The sequence below is a fragment of the Charadrius vociferus genome, unplaced genomic scaffold (genome assembly GCF_000708025.1).
Source record: "Charadrius vociferus isolate BGI_N301 unplaced genomic scaffold, ASM70802v2 scaffold760, whole genome shotgun sequence".
Lineage (NCBI taxonomy): Eukaryota > Metazoa > Chordata > Aves > Charadriiformes > Charadriidae > Charadrius > Charadrius vociferus.
In genome coordinates, this window is record NW_009647322.1 from 720,865 (window position 1) to 747,473 (window position 26,609).

The following is a 26,609-nucleotide window of genomic DNA, read 5'->3' on the forward strand; positions in this document are numbered from 1 at the left end:
AAGTAGCCTGGTGAGAACTTCGCCAGCTCCCTCAGTACCCTCGGGTGGATCCCATCCGGTCCCATAGATTTGTGTATCTCCAGGCGCTGAAGCAGGTCCCTCACCCTTTCCCTTTGGATTACAGGGGTTTCATTCTGCTCCCCATCCCTGTCTTCTGGCTCAGGGGTCTGGGTACTCAGGGAACAACTGGTCCTACTGCTGAAGACTGAGGCAATGACAGCATTAAGTATCTCAGCCTTTTCCTCATCCTTGGTCACTATGTTACCCTCCTCCTTGCTTCTTTCTGCATCACCACCTTCCACTCCAAACCTGGCAGATGGTTTAATTTAGTAATTCACCAACCTCTCTACAACCTATGTTTTTGTTACTGCATTGTTGCAGAGAGGAACAAAATGTAAATAAATGGAAGTAAACAGGATGGGAAATCTTGGGAGAGACTACGCTGGTTTTGTTGTGGGGTTTTTTCAATTGTTGAAGGACTCGGGGCTTTCTGACTTTAAGTATTTGGAAGCGAGAGCAATGAAGAGAATCTTTGTACATAAATTACACATTTTTAGGGAGGTTCTCAAAGGTAACTGGAGGCTTGGGCATATGTTCTTTGACAGTTTTCTGTCTGCTGCAAAAACTGAAATATGTAAAGTCAGTAAATTCAAATTTGTACTTCTCAGAACACATGTAACGTGGATGAGATACAAAAGCTAAAACCTATACGATACGTAGCGTGATAGGCCGGATAGATGTATGCCTTAGTACAGTGATTTTCAATGTGCCTTTTTCAGACCTTTTAGAAGTAATCTGTTGACATCTGTCCTAGGGTATCCAGAGTTTAAAAGCTGGAAATCACTGCTAGCCAATCTCCGTAATTAATGTGCATTGATAATCCATTCTCTGACTGGCTACTTTATAGCAGTATGATTATCTCAGTGCTTTTTGAAACACTGAAGCACGTTTCCAGAACACAGGCGGTGTGATGAATTGGGTTTGTATTCCGAATACTAGACCTCCGTTTCAATCGCCAGGCATCGCTAATGCTTGGAAACTCTTGGATATAGTTTAGTAAGTTGAGTTTCCTAGAAAACAATGTATTTTTAGTTTGGTTGATGCTGTCAGACTTACAGATGTGAGTTTAAAATGGTAACTATCACAATTTAAGAAAATGTATTGGAGAAAGAACTTTAAAATTTGGTGCCTTGCAACATGATTTTGACATCTCAAACATTATTTTTAGTTTATTTTGTGAAATAATGATGTTCACAGGATCAATCAAAAAAATTAGAACAGCAGTTAAGTGACTTCTGTGAAAACTACAGTGTTATCTGATATAATCTTTGAAATCTGCTGGATTATCTGTTAATTCTAGGTTTCCAGCACAAATATGCAAACAGTAACCTTCTTTAGTCGGAAGAAAATTAAGGACAGCCACAGTTATTTTGGCAGCTGAAAAATCACTTTGCTATGAGATTGCACATATAAAGTAACTACAGATTTGGGGACAACTATTTTTGATATCAGCCATGTGCATGTGAAGCCTGCCAGTGCGCGTTCAGCACTCGACCACCATTTGTGACACTTGCAGGAGAATTCTGACTTGTGATGTTCAGAAATTAGCTAGATATAAATGAATTTATTATTGGCCATCTACACTGCTTAGCTCTGAAAGCTTACTGTCATGAAGTTTTGGTATGGGATCAACACAAAAGCTTGGGGGGATTTTTTATGATGATTTTGAATTTTTTCTTTGAATTCTGTTTGGATTTTTTTGTTTTTGTTTTTGTTTTTTTCTTTCCCCTTTTCTATTTATCAGTTGTTAGATACATGTGTGGTGTTAATTCAAAGTATTCCCTGTGTAGGAGCAATTTAAGGCTTCTCTGCTCTTTGTGGCTTTTGAGAATTGACTAGTAGAGAAGGTGAAGCGTTACTGCCACCAGCATTACAGTATTATCTCCTGTCTGCATGTTAAGAAGTAGTTCTCTAATTCCCAACTTCAATTTTGTCTACACAAGCAAAGTCACATGCTCAGAAATATAATATTTCTGTGTTCAGGCAGTCTGGAAAACTTGCTTTTCATTTATCCTTCTTAAAAGAAAGGATTCTTATACTGTAACACTTGTTACAGGTCTGAAGTCAGTCTTAAATACTTGCCAAGAAATACGCGCAAGCTGTCATCTTATTCTGTTGTCCAAAAAATGCCTCATTTTACAGCAGTTGTTTGTAGATGGGTACACACATAAATGAGTGCCCACTGCGCCGTATCCTAGCTGCATAGTTGATGTTGTTTTCCTTGTGATGGGAACCGTGGTTTCTCACCACCACAGCTCATGGTAAAGCAAGAAGTTAAGCCAGGTAGGCAAGGCTGTCACCTAAGTGATGAGAATCATCTGACAGAATGTGAACAAGAATGCCAAGGAGGGCGTTGCTGTACGAAGCACAGAAAGAAGATTCACAAACTTACCGTGAAATAAAACTGAGCTTCCATAAGATATTCATGCTTTAGTGGAGGAGAATAATTTAATGCTTCTACCTCTTCTCTTTCCAGTGGAGGAAACACCCAGGCTGCGGATTTCCCATGGTATGTTCATGCAAATAGGACCTCTGTCTTTTTGCTTCTTAGAACAGCATCTTCAGGAGAACCGAGGAACGCAGATTGACATAGAACTGACAGAGGTCCAACAGCATGAAATATGTTGTCACGGTGCTTATGTTGGGAGCAAAACCTAATTTTACTGTGAAAATTAAGCTGAAATCAAACTACTATCGATTTTTTTTCCCCTTGGAGGCATTTAACGATCTCTTCCTAATGTTCCATTCAGAGTATAATTACTGTATGCAAAGTAATTACAGCTCAGCTATGTATAGCTGGGCTGAAGCTCAAATCCCTTTTGCGGGCTTTAATCAAGCTCCGGCTATATCTCCTGTTCTGTAAATCCTTTCATTTTAGGTGCAGAAGTAGGAAGCATTTATCTGTGGCAGGATTTATTTGTGCCCTTACTTTTGGCTTACCTACTGTTCTAGGATGAAGTGGTCGGTGAGAGAAGGGGATGTTTAGAACCAGTGAAGAGAGGTAACTTCTCTCTAACAAGCCAGCACAAATGTTAAATACAGTTTTAATCCTCAATGGCTTTTGCGTGCGGCTGCTCTGCACCAGGGACCTATCTCCCCTGAAGGCTGTGCCAGGGGTCAGAGCAGGAAAGGAGAATTCCTTCACTAAAGGAACCTTATTCACTTCTTGCATTCAGTCTAGTTTACAATGTCTCTTCTCAAGTGTTTTCTTAAAGCCAGCTGTTATTGTAGAACAACTTTGAATAGATGAAATGACAGTGTTGTCTTAAAGATTCTGAGGGGTGTGTTTGTAGCTAGTTTATCTCTCTTCTGGCTCTTCTTTAAATATAGCTTACTGTTTGTATTAAGAAGGACTATCTGAACCTGAAGTCTTTTAAACTTATGTTACTATTCATATGGTGTAAATTGTTGACAGTGGCTGGCCCATTCCAATGTTCTCATCCTTTCCGAGAGTAAATTCTGTGAGTCGTATTTTGCAGATGAGACCACACCGGACTGCTTATATCACAGATCCCTGTGGGACTTCGCTGTAAATACTGCTCATATATTTCTATACCGTTTCCTATTTTAAGTTACTCTTTATCCATACAGAAAATGGGATTTGTTAATGTAACAGTAAACATTCATAAAGTCCGGCCCAGAGTCTTGTTTTAAACAAGTTAGTTCTCAGCTGCAAACAGTGCTCTCATGCGTGGAGATGCAGGCATAAGGTACTTCCTCAGCTGGATCTAACAAGTCGCAGTCTAATTGTTCAAAAGTGATAATACACACACCATTCTCCCATATGTCAAGAAGTCAAGATTAACTTGATATGACTGTAGTTAAGACAAGTTCTGTTTCATTTATGTTGCAGTTCTGAGTCCTTAAGATTATTATTGCTGTGCAAAATGATCAAATTTGTCCTCAGCTTTTTTTTTTCCCCCCCTCAATGCAGAAAAACTTCACTGGCCTAAGACAGAGCTTTCTAAGAAATCAGTCCTGAGTCCAGAAGAACATAAGGTGAACATTAATAACGAAAACAGCCTCCAGCATCCACCTTCTGGGATCCTTAAGGACATTTTCACAACAGGAACCAGTAGCTACAATGTCCTTCTGCAGAGCAAAGAGGAGAAAAAACACCACGCTCAAAAGCAGTCATCTGCTCACCACAAGAAACACAGAAAAACTACAAAGTGTTCTGCCACCTTGCGAAACAACGAGCACCGCAAAATCAAAGTCCCACTACCCTTGCTCAGCAGTGGATGGTACTGCACAAACAGACAGCCCTCCATCATCGTCACTAGCCCAGTGTCTACCAGCATGAAGTTTACCAACAGTATTTCGGTTGCGGGGAGCAGCATAGGACTGCCATCTCGACCCAGAAGTAGAACTAAGAAACATTTTAATCTAACAAAGCCAAAGCAATCCCAGTCCTCAAAAAGCCACGAAAAAGAAGGTGATGTCTCTGGCCGAAAACTCTGTTTACTGACTGCAATCAAGCCTTCCAACGTGGAGAAAGAGAAGATGAAATTCTTCAATTCAGATTTCACATACAATCCTCAATTCGAATATGCAAACCCTGCTCTGCCAAACGTGTTAGCTAAGCACAGCCATGCATCTGACAGATTTCTTAAGCAGGTATTGTTACTTTTTTCCTCCTTTTCCACTGATTATTTTTCCCTGCGTCTCTTAAGGTGGTATTTGGCTTTGTTCGTAGCAAGTTAGTTCTCCTTATCATGCTGCCCTACTGCATCAAAGATGAGAACACAGCAGTAGAAAGGAAAGAAAATCCTTTCTGATTAAAAAATGAAAGCCTTCCTAATATTTACAGGATTCTATAGGATAAAGGCACAGATCCTCATAGATTGGTTTACATGAAACGTAATTCAAGGCAAGAAAGCTTTTTAGGCAATGAAGCAGAGTCCAATACAGGAAAAATACAATGCCTAATTAGGCTTCAATAAACAGACAAAAAAAACAGTGTAGAAATCCCACCAATCCTCTTGATGACACAGGAAGTGGGAAGAGATAGCAATTATCGAGGTCATGGTTATTGGATAAGCATATGTTGATGTTCCTTGTTTTAATCAACTTTGCAAGGATATTTGCATATACATTAGGCTCAGTCAAGCAGCAGGCAAATTCCATTCCAGAGAGGGGTAAAATTTAAAAAGACAGCTCCTCCCCCTTTTATTTTATATATAATGCAGCCACACTGGTAACATAGCTACTGGCATCCCCGTTCCCTGTAACTATCCTGGCTTCCTATCGGTCTTTGAGTTACAAAAAAACTAAATAAAAAGAACAAAACCAACCTTGCTTTCAACTTTTGACCTAAGTGACAAAACCCAGTGCTTATCTATATAATAACAGAAGCAGTCCTCTTCCCACTTTTGCTGTTTTAAAATGGTTTAGGAAGATCTTACTTAAGTCTGACAAGCGTTTCTAAACAGACAATCTCATGTTTCAAGTGATACTTAACTGTGGAAGAGACCCTGCTGTTCCGTGAGTTTCACTTTTGTGATATGAATATTTGACTTATAACCCCCCAAAATCCCTGGTGAAAAGGATACGTGAATTAAAGTACCATGGATTCTAATAACTGACCCTTGACTTGTGAAGGGTCTGACTTCTCCCCCAATTCTGCCCCCCGCCCCCCCAATCTAGAATGCACATAGGTGTTATTACCCATTAAATCATTGTGTTAAAAAGTCAGTGGCTGGGTTTTCATTAAGAATTTATTTTCTTTATGAGAACAGCTGCTCTGTTCTTAAAATCAGCTTCTGTACTTCTAAACAACCAAGTCATACTGAAACCAAATAAAGCTACTCCTTGACTAGAGCTCTTCAGCAAGTTTTTCTTTGAATTTTATAGCAATATTAGCAGCATTAATCAGATTACAGCAAATCAACAGTAAATAATTTGCCAAACAACTTAGTACAAATTATCCCTTTCAGTATGAGGCAGCAGAGCCTTAAAAGTTATTTTTTGCATGATTATTTTATGGAACAGGCCTGTCATTGATTTACCCATCTTTTAATTAGACAATCCACACCTAAATAATGAATATTTTAATAATGAATAATGATTCCTCAATATTATGCCGATTTGTAACTCTACCTTTTTCCCTTTACATACAAAGCATTGGAAAATAAAGGCTTTATAAAAAGCAGTGAGGGATTTAATATTCAATGAAGTATGATATTTCCGAAACTTACCAAGGAGGATATAAATTGTTTTATAAGATCTAGTTTAAGTTACAGAATTTCTTAGCCAGAAAAGTATTTCTTCAAAGTTCAGCTCCTAAAAAACACAGAACAACAATATATTGCACTTCATTTAAATGACCAAAAAAGGAGCTTTGACACAGCTCCAAGCCCAGCAGGTGGCACTCTCTCTTTTTTATCTACAATCAGCTTTAGAAATTTTCATCTCCATGCAAATTTGAATTTCATTTCATGCAAATTTACTATCCAGAAAAAAAGCAGCATTAATCAAAATTTTGATCGGCAAATATTCTATGAGCACTTGCTTTCCTCAGTACTTTTTTTTCTTTTCATGCAGATTTTGCTTGTTAGAAGAAACAGGTGGGTGTCTTATAGAAAGTGTTAAGTTCAGGAAAGGTGACTTCAGTTGCAAGAAAAGTACTCACAGTGTCATGATTCAGGTCTGCAGTAAAAAAAAACCAACTGCGTGTAGTCATCCTTTTTCCTGCAACAAGGATAAATTCAAATTAGCTTTTTTTTTTTTTTTGAAACATTTCTGGCATTCATTTGTTGCTGTACTAATTTTAGGAAGCTTTGCTCTCTGTAAACAGAAACAGAATCATTCCTGTTTTATTCTATAAAAGGTGCTTACAGCAACTTACACTTGCTCACTCTTCTATGACCAACATCTCTGTGCAACCAGCTTTTTACTGACAGCACTCATGATTTTTATAGCAGGCTTATAAGATACTTCAGTTAAATGAGCTCAAAACCTGACATTTCAGGATTTAAAAGGGTTTTTAATGATTTCAAAAATATTTTTACCCACAGCTGTGCATAACCTGATGGGATATTAGAAGAGATTTTGTTTTCTTATTGCCCGTTCTGCTATAGTATTGCTGCAACGTATCTGGGACAAATCAAACCCTGCCTCTCTCTCTCTCTCTTTTTTTTTTTTTTTTTTTTTGTAAGGCAAAGAACACTATGGATTTGCAAATCATTGACACAGCAATGCTGCAATGGGGAATGTACAGGCTTGCAAGCACCCACTTCACCCCCAGGCCTCCAGTCAGATCAAAGATTTTAAACCTTGGGCACAACCAAACACTTTTATCTATTGACTTTTGACAGACAGAGTCAACATTTTTGAATTATTAATACATTTGAAAATAATATTTATCTCTCTCTTGTCATACTTAGCTCTGTTTCTTCGTTTCCTCTCCATCTTGTTTCCTTCATAATAAAGTTCTTTCATGAGTCACACAATATGTGCTTTTAGGGAAGAGAACTTGAGAATAACAAATAATATGCAGACTTGCAGCTTTTCATGTTGATTGACATGTCTAGTATTACAGAAATTAATTCTCTTACTGCTGTGTTTCAAGGTCAGTGCAGCAACTGTGTACTCAAGTGCTATGAAAGTTTTCTTATTAGCACCCCTGTCTCAAACTACGTGTCCTTCATTGTTAAGTTTTCTTAACACTTAAAGAGTTTGTTATTTTTGCACAGATGCTAGAGGTGGCAGTACTTAGCTAGATGTAATTGTCCCTAGTGTTTGCAGAGCAGATGACTTAACAGTTGCGGTTTGCTGAATCAAAATCAGCAAGGAAGCTGCAACTTCATGTAACCTGTGTGTTAGCACCTATTTCTTTGAATTGTACATGAAGACAGAAAATCTATTTTTATATATATATTTTTAAAAAATCATCATTTTGTTGAATGAGCAATTCCTCCTGTGAAAACCTTGTACATCCTTTTCCCTTGTACTCCTAAAAATACAGCACTTTTGAGTTAATAAATAAGCTGTGCCACATTGCAAGTGTTTGTATTGCACATCTTTTAAGTCATTAATACAAGTAGCCTACAATTAGCAAGTTTATCAGATGTTGGAAAAATAGGTGGAACTAGAAGGCTAGACAACATGACAGTCAACAATGAGTAAACCTTTGCGATATCCAGGTGATGTCACTGCTTAGGCACGTTGAAGATTCAGGAATGTGTCACTGGCTGTAAATTGTAAAACACCTCATTCTCCACTAGTAACAAACTCCCTCCTAAACTAAGATTTATAGATGAAGTATGTTAATATATAACACAGAGCATATCAGGCTATCTAAGTAGCCTAAGTGCTCAGGGTCCTACACAAATTTCTCTCTTCCACTAGAAGAGACTCCAGATGACTTCTGGCAATACTACAGTAAGAGCCTAGATTTATTTCAGGATATAGTCTCATACAAAAAAACCCAAGCAGGTATTAATTTTTAATTCCTTGCAAAGTATTTGAAGAGATTTTTCTTATTTCTGCTAGCTCTAAATCACTAAAACGCTTCAAAGAGCAAGCACACAAAAGAAAAGACACTATAAGTACTGAGTAACACCCAAAATACTACAGTCTGTGTAGCCTAACCTCAAAAAACCCACTCTTACCTCTCTCCCTCCTTTCTACTTGACCCCAAAAAGGAGGGCAGCCCACCATTTTATGGCTGTTGATTAGACCAACAAGTTCCATTTGGTACAGCTTAGTCTTAAATAAGGATGCAGCTGAGAAGGTTTTCCCCATTAGCAAATAAGCTACGCAGGGAGCAAAGTGATGGTGCCTGCAAGCCTTATCTGCCTCACAAATCTCAACAGAGACTGCAAACCCTTTTGTAGCAGAACTGCTTCTGAACGTAGGATGAGCTGACTGAACGCAGGGGGCTGACTCTAAGGTCACTGAGCCCATTTTCTAACTTGGTTGCCTCAAACAATTCATGAGTATGACTTACCAGTACACGTATCTACAATAACTCTCGAGTAACTAAGCTGTGTTGTTGCACATCCGGGTGATTTGGGATTCAGAGACCTACTTGACTGTAAATATTTTGTTTAAAAAAGCTACCACCACCAAAACCTAAATAGAGCCTCATCTTCCTCTTGTTAGTGCTTCTGTGTCATTACTTTCTCGAGCATCAGCAGAGTTTGCTGTGCAAGGGGGCTTGTCTTGAGACTGCTGTTTCTTTTGGTGTTCTTCAGAGTAATGATAAGAGGGATTAAACCAGACTTTTTAGGTAATAACGAAAAGAACAGCAATTACTACTCCTAATGAGTAACCTGGTACAGCCACATAGTCCTACTCTTCTTCCATTTTTTTACCTGTTGCTGAAGAGTTTACAGTTTGGCCTTAGGAACTGGCAATATCAGTACCTTGCTTTCTGTTGGCCCAGAGGCTGGAAAATAAGCTCACGGTTGGGTGCTGGAATAGGCAAGAGCTGGCATGCCGGTCTGGATTTTTCCCCTTTCCCAGCAAGTTCTTGCAACACCTGACTTTGAGTCATCCCACCTCAGAGACAGGTGCAGAACCCCAAATGAAGGGCTCCATGTTGTATTCAGTGCCTGGGATCCAAAATCATCCCCAACCTTTTCCCCTCAGGAACCACCACCAGCTGGGATGGTTGTGGCAAGAAACATCAAAACCAGTGGCATCACTGGGGATGGGCCCATCTCATTGCTGGGGTGACCTGGCACTCCCCAGAGATTTGTGTGCTGGTGGCAATGTGTGTGCGTGAGACGGCTCTCCCTGTTGTTTCACTGTTTCCAGAGTCACACCTGCCCACTTGGAAAGCTTTATCAGGACTTCTGTTTTGCCCGAAGCAGAGTCAAGGGAGAAGGTGATAGTGGTGAGCACCCTTCTTAGTGATTTCCTAACCCAGAGAATATATTCGTGTTCAGCAATGAGGAGGCTTAAGCTAAATAAGCTAAATGACTTTCTCAATACGCGTGGACTCAAACTTGCAACGTCTATTTGGAGGTGGCCGAACTGCCAGGATACAGGTTAATCAGCACGGCACATGAGGTAGAGGAGGCACCTTTCAGTATCCCACCCGTCCCCTTGAAGGTTCAACCGTGCACCAGGTTAGGGTGGGAGAGGCCAGAATGGGTCTGTGCTTCTTCAGGGGGATGTATCTCTGAAAACCTGCTGTTCACATTGTGCTATTGACTCAAGTGTCTCACAGCACTTCAGGAAAAGCCTTAAACAGCCTGGGGAGAGTTCAGAAGGGTGCCTGCAGGCAGGCAGGAGGAGCTAGGACTTGGTTCTCCTGACTCCCAAACTCCTGCTGCCTCACTTGGTACATGTAGGTCTCAGCTCCAGGGAGTTTGCTGTAACAGACAGCCAAGCAGGAAATTTAATGCATGTTCAGTACTTATTTTATCACTGTTTGTGGTGATGAGGTGGTTTTTAAAAATGCCTGCGCTCTGACTAAGGCAGCAGAGTCCCCTGGAATAATACCACCAAACAAACCTACATCTCATAGTAGTGTTGTCTTTATAAACAACATCGAAACAGAGAACTGGTTAATAAAGTTTACATGTCCTTCTTAAACACCCTTATTTTTATGAGCCTTTGTGTTGAGAAGAAACCGACTCCTTGGTCTCAGATGGTTTTGGCAATCCTCTGCTTCGTCAAACCTGCTCTCATACACCCCTACTCGACTGGCCTTGTGTAGCCTGAGTGCTGGATACTTTCTGAAAGATGCCTTAAGATCCCTTAAAATGGAGAGGACCAAATCCTGGCAACTTTTGAAAGTAACATCCATCCCCGTGTCAGTTCCTGCAGTAAATAACTTTCAGATAATTTAAAGACGAACCATTCCACCTATTGCATCTTGCTGCTTCATCTCTCTGTGTTTTTTATAAAATGCTATTAATTATAACTTTTTTTTTTTTCCCCAGAATTTATTACTGAGAGGTAGGATTGGCCACAGCAAGAGATGGGGAGAAAAGGAAGAAGTTTGAGAGACAAAACGTGGTGCTGCTGGGCAGCAAGTCTCTTTAGGAATGGAAATCACTGGTGCACATTCAAAAGAACTTAAGCATCAAAGAATTTAAGTGGGTACTTAGTGTGTTTAATCTAATAGACTTAATTGAAATTTAATATCAACAAGTCACGAAGACACATTTCATGCCAGAAGATTAATTCAGAGAGTTCTTCTTTCAGAGCGAGCAAATGAAGTTAATTAATTGTTCAGAGAAACCAGATACACTAAACAACTAGCAGGTAACATTAATATCTTAAGGATCTGGCACCTTGCAAAGGAAGCTGAAGAACTGTTATCGTGAATTATTCAGGCTGCCGGCTGAGAATAAACTTCCTGGGATAGGGGGCAGGCATTTTTGGGTTGCTTCTTTAACCAAGGATTTTGTGTAAGGCAGGAAAATGCCTCAGCATTTGCAGACAGTGAAAAACTTACAAAACAGCCAGTGTTTTTAGAAGTCAAATATTCATATATAATTTTAAAAAAAGGAAAAAATACTTTGGGGAAAATATACAAGCTATTAAACAATATTTAGATTTTGCTCTGATTTGCTCATTACATCTAGTCCTTGATCCTAAATTTTGCTAGAAGCAATTGTCATCAGTCTCCAGAAATATTAGGCCGGGCACAAGGGATTCACGTATTCCTTCTTTTAATACTTAGGCACTAACCTTGTTTCATTTATCTGAGGTCATTTTTAAATGACAAGTGATGTTAAGACTTGACTGTTCACAAGAAAAAAATTATTTACTGACGTAGAAAGACCTCTCTAATCTCTTTTAATAATCTTTTAGGCCCTGCCACACCTATGCATTCGTACAAGACCTAACGTATGGGGAAGTTACTGGGAACCAAAATCCCATTTACCTTGTAGGTCACCAGTACAGATGTGTAGTTGTCCTTACTCATATTTCTGTGCAATAAGTTAATGGGAGTAATAGTAAAAATAACAGCACTGAACCTCTGTCAAATACCTACAGTAGTGGCCAGGCAAAATGATGCCAGAGCTACCCCGTTTGCACCAGATGAGGGTGTATCCTCTGTTTTTAATACATTTATCTTGAAAAACATGATTTGCTTTTAAGTTGCAGAAGGACATTGCGGTTTTCACAGCACGAGTCCCATCACCTCTTGTCTTTAGTAGCAGTAAGATGGATTTTCTCTGCAAACAATCGAGCCAAAGGTCTGCCAGGTGCCTATGGATTCTCCCCAGAATAGGAGTTACCCGTTTGCGGTGCCGAGCGGGGCTGTGTAACACACAACATCGAGCTGTGCTGCCCTGTGTGCTCATTGCCGTGTTGTAACAGGGAGAGGCAAAGCCACATCGTTTACGGTGGGTCAGGGAAAAAACATTCCTCTTTTTACGATACCTCTCTTCAGACATCCTGACGCCTGACCTGATAAAGAAAACTTGAAAAAGAAAAGATAATGTGTTCTGTGTTGGTGCCTTTCTTCATAACATCCGATTCTTACTCATGTTAGCTTCAGCAAGCGCAGGGGCACAGCTGCCCAAACGGGCCAGACCCTGGGAAGCAGCCAAACGTCACCAAGCCCCCCGTGGGTCCAGCGCAAGTCCCTGTCAAGCCTGGAGCTACTGCTGGAGTTGGCATGGTGGCTAGGGAGTTTTGGCCACGCGGGAGGCAATGAGAGGAGATGGGGTTCGTGTAACAACACCGGGTGGCTTTATGGTGAGCCTATTTCTGCCAGAGTCATTCTCGTGAGGCTGTGAGCACTGACTTTTTGGCCAAGTTCTCTGAGTAACGTATTGCGGTGCTGTGAATTGCTTCAGGTGTCCCTGAAGAACGGGGTGGTATAGCTCTTGGAATATCTGAGGGGTGATGTTTGCAACAGATTTCTGTTTATGCCTCACTTTCCGGTTCGCTATTAATGCTCTCCAGCATATGCCCTCTGCTCAAATGTAAATAAAACCTTACTGTGGAGGCTCAGTTGCAGTGGGAACAGAGATCACAGTGGCGAGACACAATAGGTAGACGCTTTGCTAAACCCCCAAAAATGACACCCTTTTTTAAGATAACCCTTTTTTTCTTTCTTTTTTTTTTTTTTTTTTTAAATCTGTGCTAAGGTAGTAAATTATGCTGCTTTCTTAATTCTTGAAAAAGAAATTCAGATCTGGCCAGGAGGCCATTCAAATTTAATAACAAGTATTAGAGGCAGTCAAAGAAATACTAAACATTTGGTGCAGTATTTCTTTGGCATTCAGGTAAGTGATATTTCTCTCATCAAGGAGCTACAGGACTTTAAGAATACATCTAACTTGCATTTATGGCTTCCAGTAGCAGTTACTGAGGTTTGCTTAGTTTCAACTTGAAAAGAAATAGAATAGGATTGTTAGTAGCTGTGAGAGGTACAAAATGAATCCTATTTTTGTGTACAATAAGCCAATCTGACAATGTCAGAATTATATAGCGGGAAATAACAAGTCTGTTATCAGCTTCATGCATGGGTATACATGTACAACATAAAAAGAGATTCAGTCTGCAAGTTTTCCACCTTCATCAATAGTGGTATTTTCTTAGCAAGAACATTCATTTTTTTAAGGTAATACCAGTAATATTTTTTTCTCTATGAGAATCCTGGGAGCTTCTGTTATCATACCCATGAAAAAAGCCATTCCCTGTAGCCGGGCTATGGCTGGGCAAGAAGTTATTCTATACCATATTTTCTTTTGAGGGTGTGAAATTACATGATGGGAAGTAGATTACTGGGGATGAGCATTTCACACCCCACCAGCAACAACTTCAGCATGCAGAGTTCAGATCACATTACAGGCATCATGCTCTGTTTTCTGCCTGCTAAGGACTTCTTCTAGCAGCAATACGTAAGCGAATTGTTGATACCACTTTATTTGTCTAATGAAACATGCCTCCTTCGGTTTTGGGTGTCATAAAGAAGTATTATACTTTAAATGAAAAGTTCAAATGAAAGTTTCTGTGAATAAAGTTTCTGTTCTCTCTCCTCCTTTCTAAAACAGACATCCATGGTACAGAGGATTTCATCATAAGGAGACATTTTTGGTAGAAATATTTTTGTTAAAATTATAGTTATATACATCTGCTTAATCATGGTTCAGCATTCCTCAATTAGAAGATGCCAAGAAATGAAGCAAGATGACAGTAATAATTGTTCTTTATAAAATTCTTTGGAAAAGCATCAAAAGAAATATGCTGACAACTTAAACTGCAAATGTCCTTGTGACCTGTTCTGTCTGATTTACAAAGCAGCTGTACAACATTCCCAAAGTTAAAGAGAAAATGGGTCTTATTTTACCAGACTGGTAATCATCTGAGTTGTGCTGATGTATGTGGGTCCAAGATGAGTTGATCAGAATCTTTTTTCAGTACTTTGGCATTAATGTATGTCTGAAGATGATATAAATCGATTACAGTGTGTTAGCCTGTATCTAATGACTACGGTTTGATAGTGACTCCCAGTGAGTTAAAACAAGAGGAAAGATTAAAAATAAGAGAGAGAGATTGAGAGGGAGAGAAAGAATACACATGCCAGTCTAACACAGGGTTCTCACTGCATTCATATTTGTTATGCTTTTGTATTTTCTAGTCCATTAACATTATGGAGCGGACATTGCAGAAATATGGAAGCTATGAAAGATTTGAACAGGCCACTGGAGGCAGCTTGCTGACCAAAAGTCGCATCTGGAATCACGTCAGGAAATACATGGTGAAAGAAGGCTGTCTTGGTGAGGTAAGTCATGCACTGGATCAGAAAGAAACATTTAGGTAGATCTTAGAAATTACACATGGATGGACTCGAGAGACCATTTGGGAGGCCTTTCCTCCTAAGTACAAGAATATTCCTTACGTCATATTTTTCTCATGGCTGTGCCCAGTCTGATTTTTGAACAATTGAAATGATGCAAATTCCTTGTGAACGCTTCAGCCATCTCTCTGAGCCTGTTTCCTGGTTCATATATGCTTATTCTTAAATTCACCTCTTTGGGGAGTACCCAAGAATGACACCCTTCCTTCCCTCCTTTTTTCAGCTGCTTGGAGACTAGCACATTTCCATTTATTCGTCAGTTCTGCCATCCGTTCTCTTGTATCAAGTTATTTTCACCAAAGGAATGAGAGTTAAAAAAGGGCCAAGAAAAATAAGCAGCAGCCCAAGAGACTGATTTATAAGAAGCAGCACAAATGCAAGTGACATAAGTGCATAAAAATGTCTGAAAGAGGTTGGCTCGTTGAGTTGGTTTAAGTACTGGGTTTTCCTGACTGTAACTTTCTAATTTTTCAGAGCCTTGTGAAAAAAAAAAACACAACCATCATATTTCCTATATTCAGGATTTTAAAAATCCAGTTTGACTGAATTACATAGAGTTGCTTGGACGAGCAGATGAAATTGAATGTATAAAAGGATAATTATTCCAAATGAAAACACCAGCTGACACAGTCCAAGACTTGGATGAGATCACTGGCAGTGAGCAAGAGGAGTCTGGAATGGGATATCAACAGACAGAAATTAGTTTATGAGAAACTAGGTTTAATTAGTAAACACAATATTATTAGAAGAAACCATTAAACTCATCACACCTTTTTGAGCGACTATAATTCGACACTGATACCAGGCTTTACTTATGTTTCTAAGAGTGAGGATATAAAACTACAGTTTAGACCAAGCAGAACAAAATTACATTTTTGCTCTTTGCTGTGCTTTTATCTTCCTTTGCATTTACTTTTGTCTTGGTTTGTCTTCATGGAAGCAGGGTGCTACAACCTCATTGAACATCCCATGTCCTTCTTAATGAAATACTTTATTTTTTCTGCAAAAGTACGGCTAATACATCATGCTTAGTATGGTCTAAAATGTTATGAAAATACTCTCTCCAGTTGGAGAGGTATTAATAAAGCTAAGAGGTACCAGTACTTTAAATGCTTTAGGGTTTACCTTTCTTTCCTGCATCTGAAATAAGGGGTTTATGGGACTGATTGTTTGCTTTTGAACTTGGGAGTTGAATGATGGGTTTTGAGTACAGGGAAGTGTCATGTTGATGCCTTTGATCCCTGGGTCTTTTTATTTATTTATTTATTTGATATTAAAAAATGGTCTCTCTTGTGGGTACTCTCCCTTGTACTCTTCTGAGCAGTACTGTGGGGAGTTTCTTTAGGCATTACGTGAAGAGGAAAAGGTGCTTAATCTTCAACAAAGAGAGTTTCCCCTCTCTCTCCCAGTTACTTGTTTAAAAAGTCTTTTTAAACTCAAATAACAAAACATATCAATATACTTTCATTTCTTTCTCGGTCAGTTTTTGCTTTGATTACTAGTTTTCCAAGAGAAAACAGGAAAACAAGAACTACATTCTTGTATAAAAGAAAACAATACCAGTATTTTAATATTTCAAGTCTGCATCATGTATCAGGAAACAAAGTACTCAGTGCTTCCCCCTCTCCTTCATGTGGCTCTAGAATTGCAACTAAAAAAAGGTTTCAGACCGTTAAGCGTATAGATACCCAGTCGGTTTATGTGTGTTTATCTAATGTTTTTCAGTTCTCAGTAATACCAAAATATTTAGACACAGCTGAAAAAAACTTAATTTTCTCTTTTTTACTCTGCATTTTATTGCCCTCCCCTCAATCTAGTCAATGTTACCATATTAAATTTTGCAGCCTCCTATCTGTCTGTCTTAACCCTCATGCTGAGTTCCGCTAAAGTCTGAGGTTTTGTCAGCAGCACAGGTGACTAGGCTAGCTCAGTGGAGTCAGAAGTGTCTCTCATAGGTGACTCTTGGTATCGAGAAAGAGTTGTGAAGGGCAAGGGACCGAATTGAAACGCAGTACTGGAAGGGCCAAAGGAAAAAGCAGGAACAGGAGCGAGAAGAGAGCTCTTTGCTACCTGAACTCTCTCATCTTCAGATTGTGGTCCATCTCACGGAGGACCTGCTATCTCGAGCCTCAATGACAGTGGTGAATGGGCGTCCCACCCTCACTATCAATATCTCCACTGCGCGAGAGCACTGGCTGGAAGGGATGCTGAGACATGAAATTGGTATGAGCGTGACATCAGTTCTTCAGGCAAAGGGGAGTACTTGCATGCGTTCTTATTTATTTTGCAGTGATGGACCAAGGCGCTGTACATGCACAGAAGGAGAGAATGTCCCTGTCTAAAGAACCTGTGCTATAGGTGTGCTAAAGGGAAGGAGAAACCTATTTATCACTGCATCACACAGTAGAAGGAAGATAATCCACTTGGGGATTTCTAGGGATTATGTAAATTAGCATTTTAAGTCAAATCAGGAGCAAGCTTCTGAAGTGAGTCCACCAGCTAGTCTCACTTGCTGTACTGAGATTCCCATGCCAAAGGAATCTTGGAGCAGGCAAAGTGTAATCCTTTCAGATGATGCTAGCCCAGAGGCTATGCTCCAGGGCATACCTTCTGTGCTGTCACTGCTTTTTTTTTTTCATGAGACCAACCTAGAGCTAGTCTGGAGTGAAAAAAAAGGGAAACAAAAATAGCATGACCATTCAACCTTAGCGCCAGCCATTTCACTTTACAAATCTGCTTCTGTTATGCTGCACTGCTTGCAAATGTAGGCATGCTTTAGGTATGAAGAATTTACCCAGAGACCCCTAAACCAGTGCAAGATTGCCTTGATTTTGCATTGCACGTGGTTGGCCCAGCACTATGGAAAATTTCTACAAACTTTTCAGTGAATCTGTTCTAGTTAAGTGCATCAAAACTGGATAAACTTGGCTGGTGACTGAATTTCAACTGAAGAATAAGCCCTGTGATTGCCTTGAAGCACTGTTATTCACATCGTAAGGGGACACAGCCTCTTCCAAGGCTGCAGTTGGTCTGTTTTATCACCTTCAAGAGGCAACATTTCTGCCCCCTTACTTGGATTCTCCTTCCTTCTGTTTGCTACAATGCCTGGCCTATGCTAGAGGCATTCAGCATGTAAGACACTTTTGAAAATTCCTTGTCATGGATTTGGGAATTCACATCCTGCTGACGTTTGTAGTCTTTAGGCATTTTCAAGAGTCCCACTTGCGGTCAGCAGGTGAATAATTGCACCATGTATCTACCTCTGACAAAATTCTCTGTTGTAGACAAGGCTAAAGTTGGCACTTTTCCTGGTGCCCAGTCCTACCGGTTCAGAGTTTTGAAATGGGCGCCTCCTTCCATATTTTATATATATTTTTTTTTTTTTAAATGATTAGGTGCTACTACTCTAAGTCACATATTCCTTTCTTTTCAGGAACTCATTATTTTCGGGGTTTTAACAACAACAGCCAGCCTTGGTGCAACTGGAATGGACGTAGAAAACATGGGTTAAAACCAATCAACCCTACAGAAGAGGGGCTAGCAAGCATTCACAGCGTCCTGTTCCGCAAAGACCCTTTTCTTTGGAGGGCTGCCCTGCTCTACTACACAGTGTATCAGGCTAGCCAAATGTCCTTCAGTCAGCTTTTCCACGACGTGGGGAAATTTGTCAAGGACCCCAATACTAGGTGGGATTACTGCGTACGAGCCAAGAGAGGGTGGACTGACACATCACAACCAGGTGGGTTCCCTACTTGTCTTCTCTGTTTTTGTACTTCAGGGAAGTTTGCAGAACCTTCACGGAGCTCCTTCGTCATGTCACGCAGTAACACCTTTGCAAAAGGGAGAAGTGGGCGTCTGCACTTTCTGAAATGAGGCGGCAGGGTTTCTGCTATTGAAAACAAGGCTGCAAATGCACATCTGTGAGGCTTTCAAACTGAACCAGTAATGGATGTTTGTTTTGTTGGAAGTGGGAATGTAAATTGCAAAACTGTGAAAAAGTTCATACTCACAGTTTGACCTCCTTTCTTGTTTATTACAAGAGATGTAATGTTGCTGTGGATACTCATGGACACAATCTTCAGTGTTTGATTTCTTTCTCTGGCTAGTGGGTTTAGCTGTCTAGTTAGCTTTTGGGAAGCTTTTCAAAGTCCAGGATATAAATACCTAGTTTTTAAAAATAAAATTGTTCTGCTCATAATGGCTTCTGAGAATACGCCTTCAACAGACCTGGAGAGAATGCAATGTATCTTGATTCCTTTTAGGCTGTTTCAATAAGGATCAGGTGTACTTGGATGGCATCCTCCGAATCCTGAGATACAGGGAGTCCATTGATTTCCATCTTCTGACAGCCCTTGGAAAGGTGAGTGGTCTCATTCTTAGCAAAGAGTACAGTTTTATCATTCCACCAAGCCTGCCTGTAAAGTGCTATGAGTCATTGTGCTCTGTTTTACTTTGATCTAGACATCTCTGTTCTGTGCAGCACCTTGTATTACACAATGCACGTTACAAATATTTTGAGGTCCTAAAAATTTCTACCAGCTTTTCCTCATTCCTCACTTATCAGATTAAGATTTTATGGTCATGTTTCTCAGACTTCCCTTTCCTCCCTTTACAGGGTACTTACTACCTGACTTGCAGTACAGTGGACTGCCTTGGGCAACCGGGACGGGTTTGAGATAGGGTGGTGGTCCTAGTAAAAAACAAAATTAACTATTTGATGCTAACACATCCCCTTCCACCACAAAGAGTTTTCCATCTCAAATTACTCTCACTGATGTCACCTCTGATGTTTTTTAAAAATCAGTTTGTTTTTTTTCCCCCAGAATACATGCTATTTCTACATTCACAGAACATAGATTATGTCCATTCTAGCTGTCATTGCTTGTTTGTTCTCAAAGTCATACTAAGAGGCGCAGAAACTTTGACACACTTCCTGAACCAAATCCTTGGATTGCTAGTTTCCACAGTTTATAAAGCAGGGTTCATACTCACATGAACCAGGATTCAAATTGATGTTGTTATGCTTGCATTTAGAGAGGGTATACCAACATTTCTGCCTACTTGGCAATCAATGGGTGATAAAAGGAAGTGGCATATTGTGATAGAGGGGTTTGGTCCACATTTAAGAAGTTTTGTCTGTAGTGTCAGAAACATCCTTATTGGTGAGCAGAGCGCTTTAGGCAACTGAACCAAGTTAGGAAGCTCTGTAAAGAAAATCGCACTGTCAAATAAATCTCTGCAACTTTATTCTCTGAAACTTCCTTTTGCGTTAAGCCTGCTTAACTCCACACAGCTTCTGCCTGCTAAACTACTGAACACATCCTATTCCTGCACTGCTTTATCCCTTTCTCTCTTCAGGAAGTCTGCAGGATTGTCAAGCCACTTCAAAAACATACTAAGTCATTGCTCATATAATTATGGATTCCACAGTAATCCACACGGCAAGGCATCCACATTAAGGTTCTACATGCAATTTAATTCTAGCAGTATGATAATTTATAAGTACTTGACTTTACAACTTCTAAAATCAAGGGATCTTAAAGTTTACTCTGAATGTTTTTGCTGCACGCATCTTCTGCAATCAAATTGAAAATTTTTATATAAGAGCAGTGCCTGCTCTCAGCATCACAGATCAGTTGAGGTCTGCAGGGACCTTGCAAGATCATCTAGTCCAGCCCCCATGCTTAAGCAGGGTCAGCTAGAGCAGGTTGACGAGGACCATGTCTAGTTGGGCTTTAGATATCTCCACTGACAGAGACTCCACAACCTTTCTGGGCAACCTGTGTGAGTGTTTTACCACCCTCACCATAAAAAAGTGTTTTGTGTTCAGACAGAATTTTGTGCATTTTAACTGGTGCCCATTGCCTCTTGCCCTGCCAGTGGGCACTACTGAGAAGAGCCCAACTCCCTTGTCATTCACAGAATCACAGAATCACAGAATGGTTAGGGTTGGAAGGGACCTCTGGAGATAACCTAGTCCAACCCCCCTGCCAGAGCAGGGTCACCTACAACAGGTTGCACAGGACAGCATCCAGGCGGGTTTTGAATGTCTCCAGAGTGGGAGACTCCACTACCTTTCTGGGCAGCCTGTTCCAGTGCTCCACTACCCTCAAGGTAAAGAAGTTCCTTCTTATGTTAAGATGGAACTTCCTATGTTCAAGTTTATGCCCATTACCCCTCGTCCTATCACTGGGTGCCACTGAAAAAAGACTGCTCCCATCCCCCTGGCATCCTCCCGTTAAGTATTTGTAAGTATTAATAAGATCCCCCCTCAATCTTCTTTTCTCTAGACTAAAGAGACCCAAGTCCCTCAGCCTTTCTCCATATGAGAGATGCTCCAATCCCATAATCATCTTTGTAGCCCTTTGCTGGACCCTCTCCAGCAGTTCCCTGTCCTTCTTGAACTGGGGAGCCCAGAACTGGATGCAGTACTCCAGATGCGGCCTCACCAGGGCAGAGTAGAGGGGGAGGATGACCTCCCTCGACCTGCTGGCCACACTCTTCTTGATGCACCCCAGGATGCCATTCACCTTCTTGACCGCCAGGGCACATTGCTGGCTCATGGTCATCCTGTTGTCCACCAGGACTCCCAGGTCCTTTTCCACAGAGCTGCTCTCCATTCCTTTCCATCAGGTATTTATACACACTGGTAAGATCCCCCCGAGCCTTCTCTTCTCCAGGCTGAACAGTCCCAGCTCTCTCAGCCTTTCCTCACGGGAAAGATGCTTCAGTCCCATAAACATCTTAGTGACCCTTCACTGGGCCCGATCCAGTATCTCCACATAGTCTTAGGAAAAACAAGTTCTGTGACTGTAGAGAAATATGAAACTTGCACTGCAATCTACCCTGTGGTTATTACGAGTTTATCACCACTCTAAAGAGTGATTTATTTGTTTGTTTAGGGAGGAATAGGAGTATCAGGTTGTTTCAAAGGGAGTATTAAGCTCGGCTGGTGTGTCTTTCAGGTTAAAAGAAAAAGCAGAGGATTTAAACGTAGGGAAGCCCAGCATTTAGTGGGAAAATTTCCAGTGCCTTTTGAAGATTCGCAGTGTTTTTGTATTGTAACAAGTGAGCTCACCTTTCTTACAGCATGCCTACCTTAGGCGTATTTTCATTGCTAATAAAATAAAGATAAGAACATAATAGGAAATGAAAGCAGTCAGCTATATTGCTGACAACAAATGGTTTCTGTGCTTTGGTAGGTAGTTAACACAGTTGTAAAATCAGAGCACTTGCTTTCTCACAGGTATGTATTTAAGACAGAGCCATGCTGAAGTTTCTGTGTCCTCTCTTCTCATCTGAGTGCTAGAAATTTTGCTGATGGAGGCAGCTGTGCTTTCCTGATGCTTCTGACATTACTTACAGTGCAGAAGAGAGCAGTGCGTGGAAACAGAATACATGCAAGCTGCTCAGCATACCTAGAAGCGACTAAGGAAAGAGCTTGAAGCCTGAGAAAAGATGCTTTTGGGAAGGAGCAGTTTTGAAACTTTGCAGGAAAGAATCAAGTATGGGAAGCACTGCAAAACATTCATGTAATAATCGCATGCAAGTAATAGCAAAGACAAACAGAATGCAGATATTGGGTGCACTTCAGTATAGCATAACTACCAGAGACAAAAGCAGCAAAATGTCACCTACTATTGTGTTTCTCAAGAATGTGAACACATTACAAAGAGCCTAAGTAAGCCTGTTTTAGTCTCAGTCTTTTTTACCTAGTACAAAGATTTTAATTACACGTAGTAAGGAAGACAGCTTGTTGAGACAGTAGGATGAGATTATGTTTTTAATCTCCTTGGGACAACTTTTGTCATTTTTTAGCAATTGCAAGGACTGGGGAAATACATCCCATTCAAAACATACCTCGGATCACAGATACTTGTTTCTTGGTTGCAGCAGTAACAGAAACCCCTGAACATAAATATAAGGAGGAAAGGGTCCGTTTTCTTTCCTTTGTTTGGGAGGAAAAGAGGTGGAATTTCAAGTTGGGACAGGAGGGAAGGTCGATGTTTAATCTCATTTGGTGCTGTGTCTCCATACTGAAAGGAGATGGTATGATTTTGTATAGCTCCACTGTATCTACTTCTAAATACGTTAATCAGGTGTAATGCAACACCATCTTCAAATGGCAGTATCCTAGTGACTTGAGTAAGCCTGAGCTTGGGTATATGTTGGTTTTGTTTTTTTTTTTTAAGTCAGGATGCATCTTGTCATTGCAGCTAGAAAAGCACACATGTACTCAGAGGTAAATTTTCTTTTTGCAGACTTTGTTCCCTTTATCATCAGTGAGATTTGCACCCTGTGTCTGACCGCCTGCATGGATCACTCTTAGCCATCTGGCTTACACCATTCTGTATTTCCAGTGAGCCCTTCCATGACCCTTACGCACTGGTGGATCATTCATGCTCACTTTAATCTTTTCTGAATAGAAACCATCACCAGCTAAGAGGGCAGGCTGTTTCCAGGGAACCCTGACCGCGCAGTGCTCGGCTCCTTAGAAGAAACATGGGGTAAAAAGGTTGGAAGGAGCAGGCTGCACTCTCAAGCCACCTGGCACAAACCTGCTGTGAGGAAATAGGATGTGCCAGTTCATAAGCACAGCCAGGCTTGTGGTTTTTTGCCAGTACATATGCTTCTGTCTGTAGGGTGCCCAGAACACGCAGCTTGTAGACAAAGCGGCCACCACATAAATTCCATCACACTGGATAGCTGCCCAAGGAGTCCTGTTCTGCGCTTGCAGGGCAGCTTGTGTAGCTATTGCACAGCCAAAGCATTCATCCTTTGGGGACCATCATTCACAACACCTTGAGCTATGGTGAGCTCAGGACTTGAAGTCCTAGCTCATAGAATCATAAGACTATGGAGAAAAATCTCAACTTTCATTAGAAAAAAAAGTAGTAGGCCACATAGTAGCTGGAAAATGTTCGAGTGTCACACCTGCACCCAGAAGGTTCTGATGCCAAGAGGCAAACCCAATCTCTGCCCTGCTATTGAATGGGGAAAAAAAAATTGAAAAATTGGGATGCTTAAGGGTTGCCCGTGCTGTAGTTAGTTACTACAGTTGCATTTTAATTTAGCTTTGCATAAGCACGTTTGCTAGTGAAAATGAAAACATCAGAGTTCGGGTAAGCTGGCACCATGCCTTTCCGAAAGCCGGAGCCTGATTGCTTCCTGTGCCATGCCTGTCCTGCGCTCCCTTTCTAGTTCCTCAATCTTTGGCATAGTGTTTTTTCCATTCTCATGTCAATCTTTCCACCTCTTTAAGAAGAGACTCCTTTCCCTCTCTATTCCTGCAGCTGGTGTAGGTCAGTCTCATTCTCATTCAGGTTCCTCTGAGTCTTTTCACTGATTGAATCAAAAGCAGAATCAGGAAGTACGGAGGCATTTGCTAAAATTACATATTTTTTTTTGCATCTTGCATTGACGCACACGGTTACTCATGTTTTCAAAGGATTCTCACAAGCTTTTAACTCCCCCTGCTCTGAAACCTTTTCTCATCTACAAAAAAATAATTTAGAGCCACAGCAGGGAAGTAACAGGGCTATCGTGTGAAATTAACCCATGTCCTTCCTTGCAGATCTCGTATGAGGATGTGGACCGCCTGAAAGGATTAGCTGTGATTGAGAACATGAGGGTACCACACTTTTTGCAAGACCATGCCCGGTATATGGAGCACTTGGAAAAGATCATGGAAGTCAATGAGCTGACTGATGAGGAGCTCCAGGACCTCATAAATTAACAGTATCAGCCCACCATTCACTTACTCTCTGCAACTGAGGATGTAGAACCGGACTTCCCAGAGCTTGCAAAAATGGACCTATGAGGGGTGGGGGGAGAGGAAAGGCTGGGCGGAATATGTGGAATTCAGAAAAAGTCTCTTTATGTTCCTTTTGCGTTGTGATTATGTACTGTTTGTTTTTTAAAGGGTTGGTGCATTTTTTAAAAATTTTGGCTTAGAAATTCCTTGGCAGCGATCTGTCCAGTCATCTATTCTGTTTTGTATGCCAGGTATAGTGCTTGACACTGTCTTTTGTAAGATACTGCCTTTTCCCACCCAGGTTCAGAGGTGGAGGAAAGGAGAAAGAGGAGAAATTCCCCCTTAGTTCACTTGTGTTTTCCCTGTCTTTGGTCACGGTTCATAGAAATAGAACTGCTGTAGATTATGCTACATCGCTGTCTGTGTACGTCTTTCCCATTTGGTCATCATTGCAATGAAAAAAAGAAAGTTTAAAAACGCAGTGCACAGAAGCAGGTCTTTGTGCAGGTCAAAGCTCTGTAATGCTATACAAAGTTTTGGGTTTTTTTTTTACCGTGAGACTTAGCATTAAAAAAAAAAAAAAAAAGAAAAAGATAGGTATTGCTGTTTTCATGACTGTAAGCAGGTAGAAAAGTTATCTTCCTTTATCCTCTCAAAAAGTTATACTGTTCCACATCTTTATCTGTATAGTACACGTTTCAAGAAGCTGAATAATGGAAAGGGTCTTCTTCCTTAGAGGACCAGCATAACATGTCTAAGAAGTTCAACATGGCACTGTTTTGGAAGAAGGATTGGGCAGAACTGTGATTTCATGACTTAACGTGTTTTACATAAATTCAGGAACACGGGGACATGATTCAGCACAGCAGGCAACCCCCACTTCTTCACTGGGTCACCTGAGCCTACAGAGGGTCAAGTCAACTTCTTCAGCAGTACCTCCATGCTACAGCAAGCTTGAGCTTGCAGACCACGTTGAAGAAACAAGATATGAATGGAGGGAAAAAGTAGTCTCACAAGCGCCCTATTTCTGTGTTCCAACAGAAGTGCTGCACCACTCCGAAGCAACCTTACCTCTGTTTTAACTGCTGGTGCTATATCCAGAGCCAAGAAGAGAGAGCACCTTACTGTAAGGCTACTCACGTGATAAATAGCGTAGATGGCGCAGGAGAACTTACTACATAAACTACATTTTCTGATTCCAGAGTATGATGGAATCATCGAGGCAAATTGAGTTTTGCACCGCTAAGTATTCTGACAAAGGGTTGTGCTTTAGTAGACGGCGTTTTACCAGGGCTTCTCTGAACTCCCGGGAAGCAGCTATGGTAGGAGAGGCTGGGCAGGAACCAGTGAGAGCCTTGGACAGGGCTTCTGTCATTTCCTCCTCTTCTGCCTTGGCCCACTGGTAACAGGCCTGGCTTTGCATAAGGTGAGCAGACGGAGCCGAGGTTTCCTCCACACCACATTTGCAGGGACCTGAGCCCTGGTATCCCTCCCTCCCAGCTTACCCTGTTCTTTAATGAAACGGATGAAATAATCCTCCCACCTTATTTTACACCCAGGACATTACCAGCCACAACAGCAAAGTCTTGAGAACGCATTTTCTGATCCGTAGAAAAATCTGCGAGGAAAAGCTCTTCGCTGGCTAAGAGGTCTGAAGGTTTTTTAATCATCCCATAAAAGCAGCTGCCTTTTAGATAGTATTGCAGGTGCGTTTGCAGCGGCTGGCTGGCTGACTGCTTCAAAAAAGAAAACGCGCTCCACAAGCATAAATTTACTAAATTTGGGTATTTTCAAGGCAGGGACCAAGAACTGCTCGCAGCAGCCTTAATTTTGTATTGTCAGTGCTGTTCGTGAGCTGAAAGCCTTTCAGCCTCTGTATGCTGAAATAAAAGCCCTTTTTTCCTCTCCTTCCTCCCTTCAGGTTGTCTAGTTTGATCACTGGCAACTTCTCCTGGCCAGCTTTGTTTTAGAGCCGTGCCGAGCAGACACGGTGTTGCAGCAGCCTGACGGGAACCACTT

At 40.9% G+C, this 26,609-nt stretch overlaps 1 protein-coding gene across 1 annotated transcript; it reads left to right on the forward strand.

Annotated features, from left to right (window-relative positions):
- The first annotated feature begins 2,318 nt into the window (after nt 1-2,318).
- KIAA0895 (KIAA0895 ortholog) lies at nt 2,319-24,692 on the forward strand. The gene is made up of 8 exons (XM_009880079.1): nt 2,319-2,343; nt 2,537-2,569; nt 3,995-4,677; nt 14,618-14,761; nt 16,927-17,059; nt 18,270-18,575; nt 19,099-19,196; nt 24,411-24,692. Exons 1-8 carry the CDS (start codon nt 2,319-2,321, stop codon nt 24,570-24,572), a joined length of 1,584 nt encoding a protein of 527 aa, XP_009878381.1. The 3' UTR covers nt 24,573-24,692.
- Nucleotides 24,693-26,609: the final 1,917 nt, after the last annotated feature.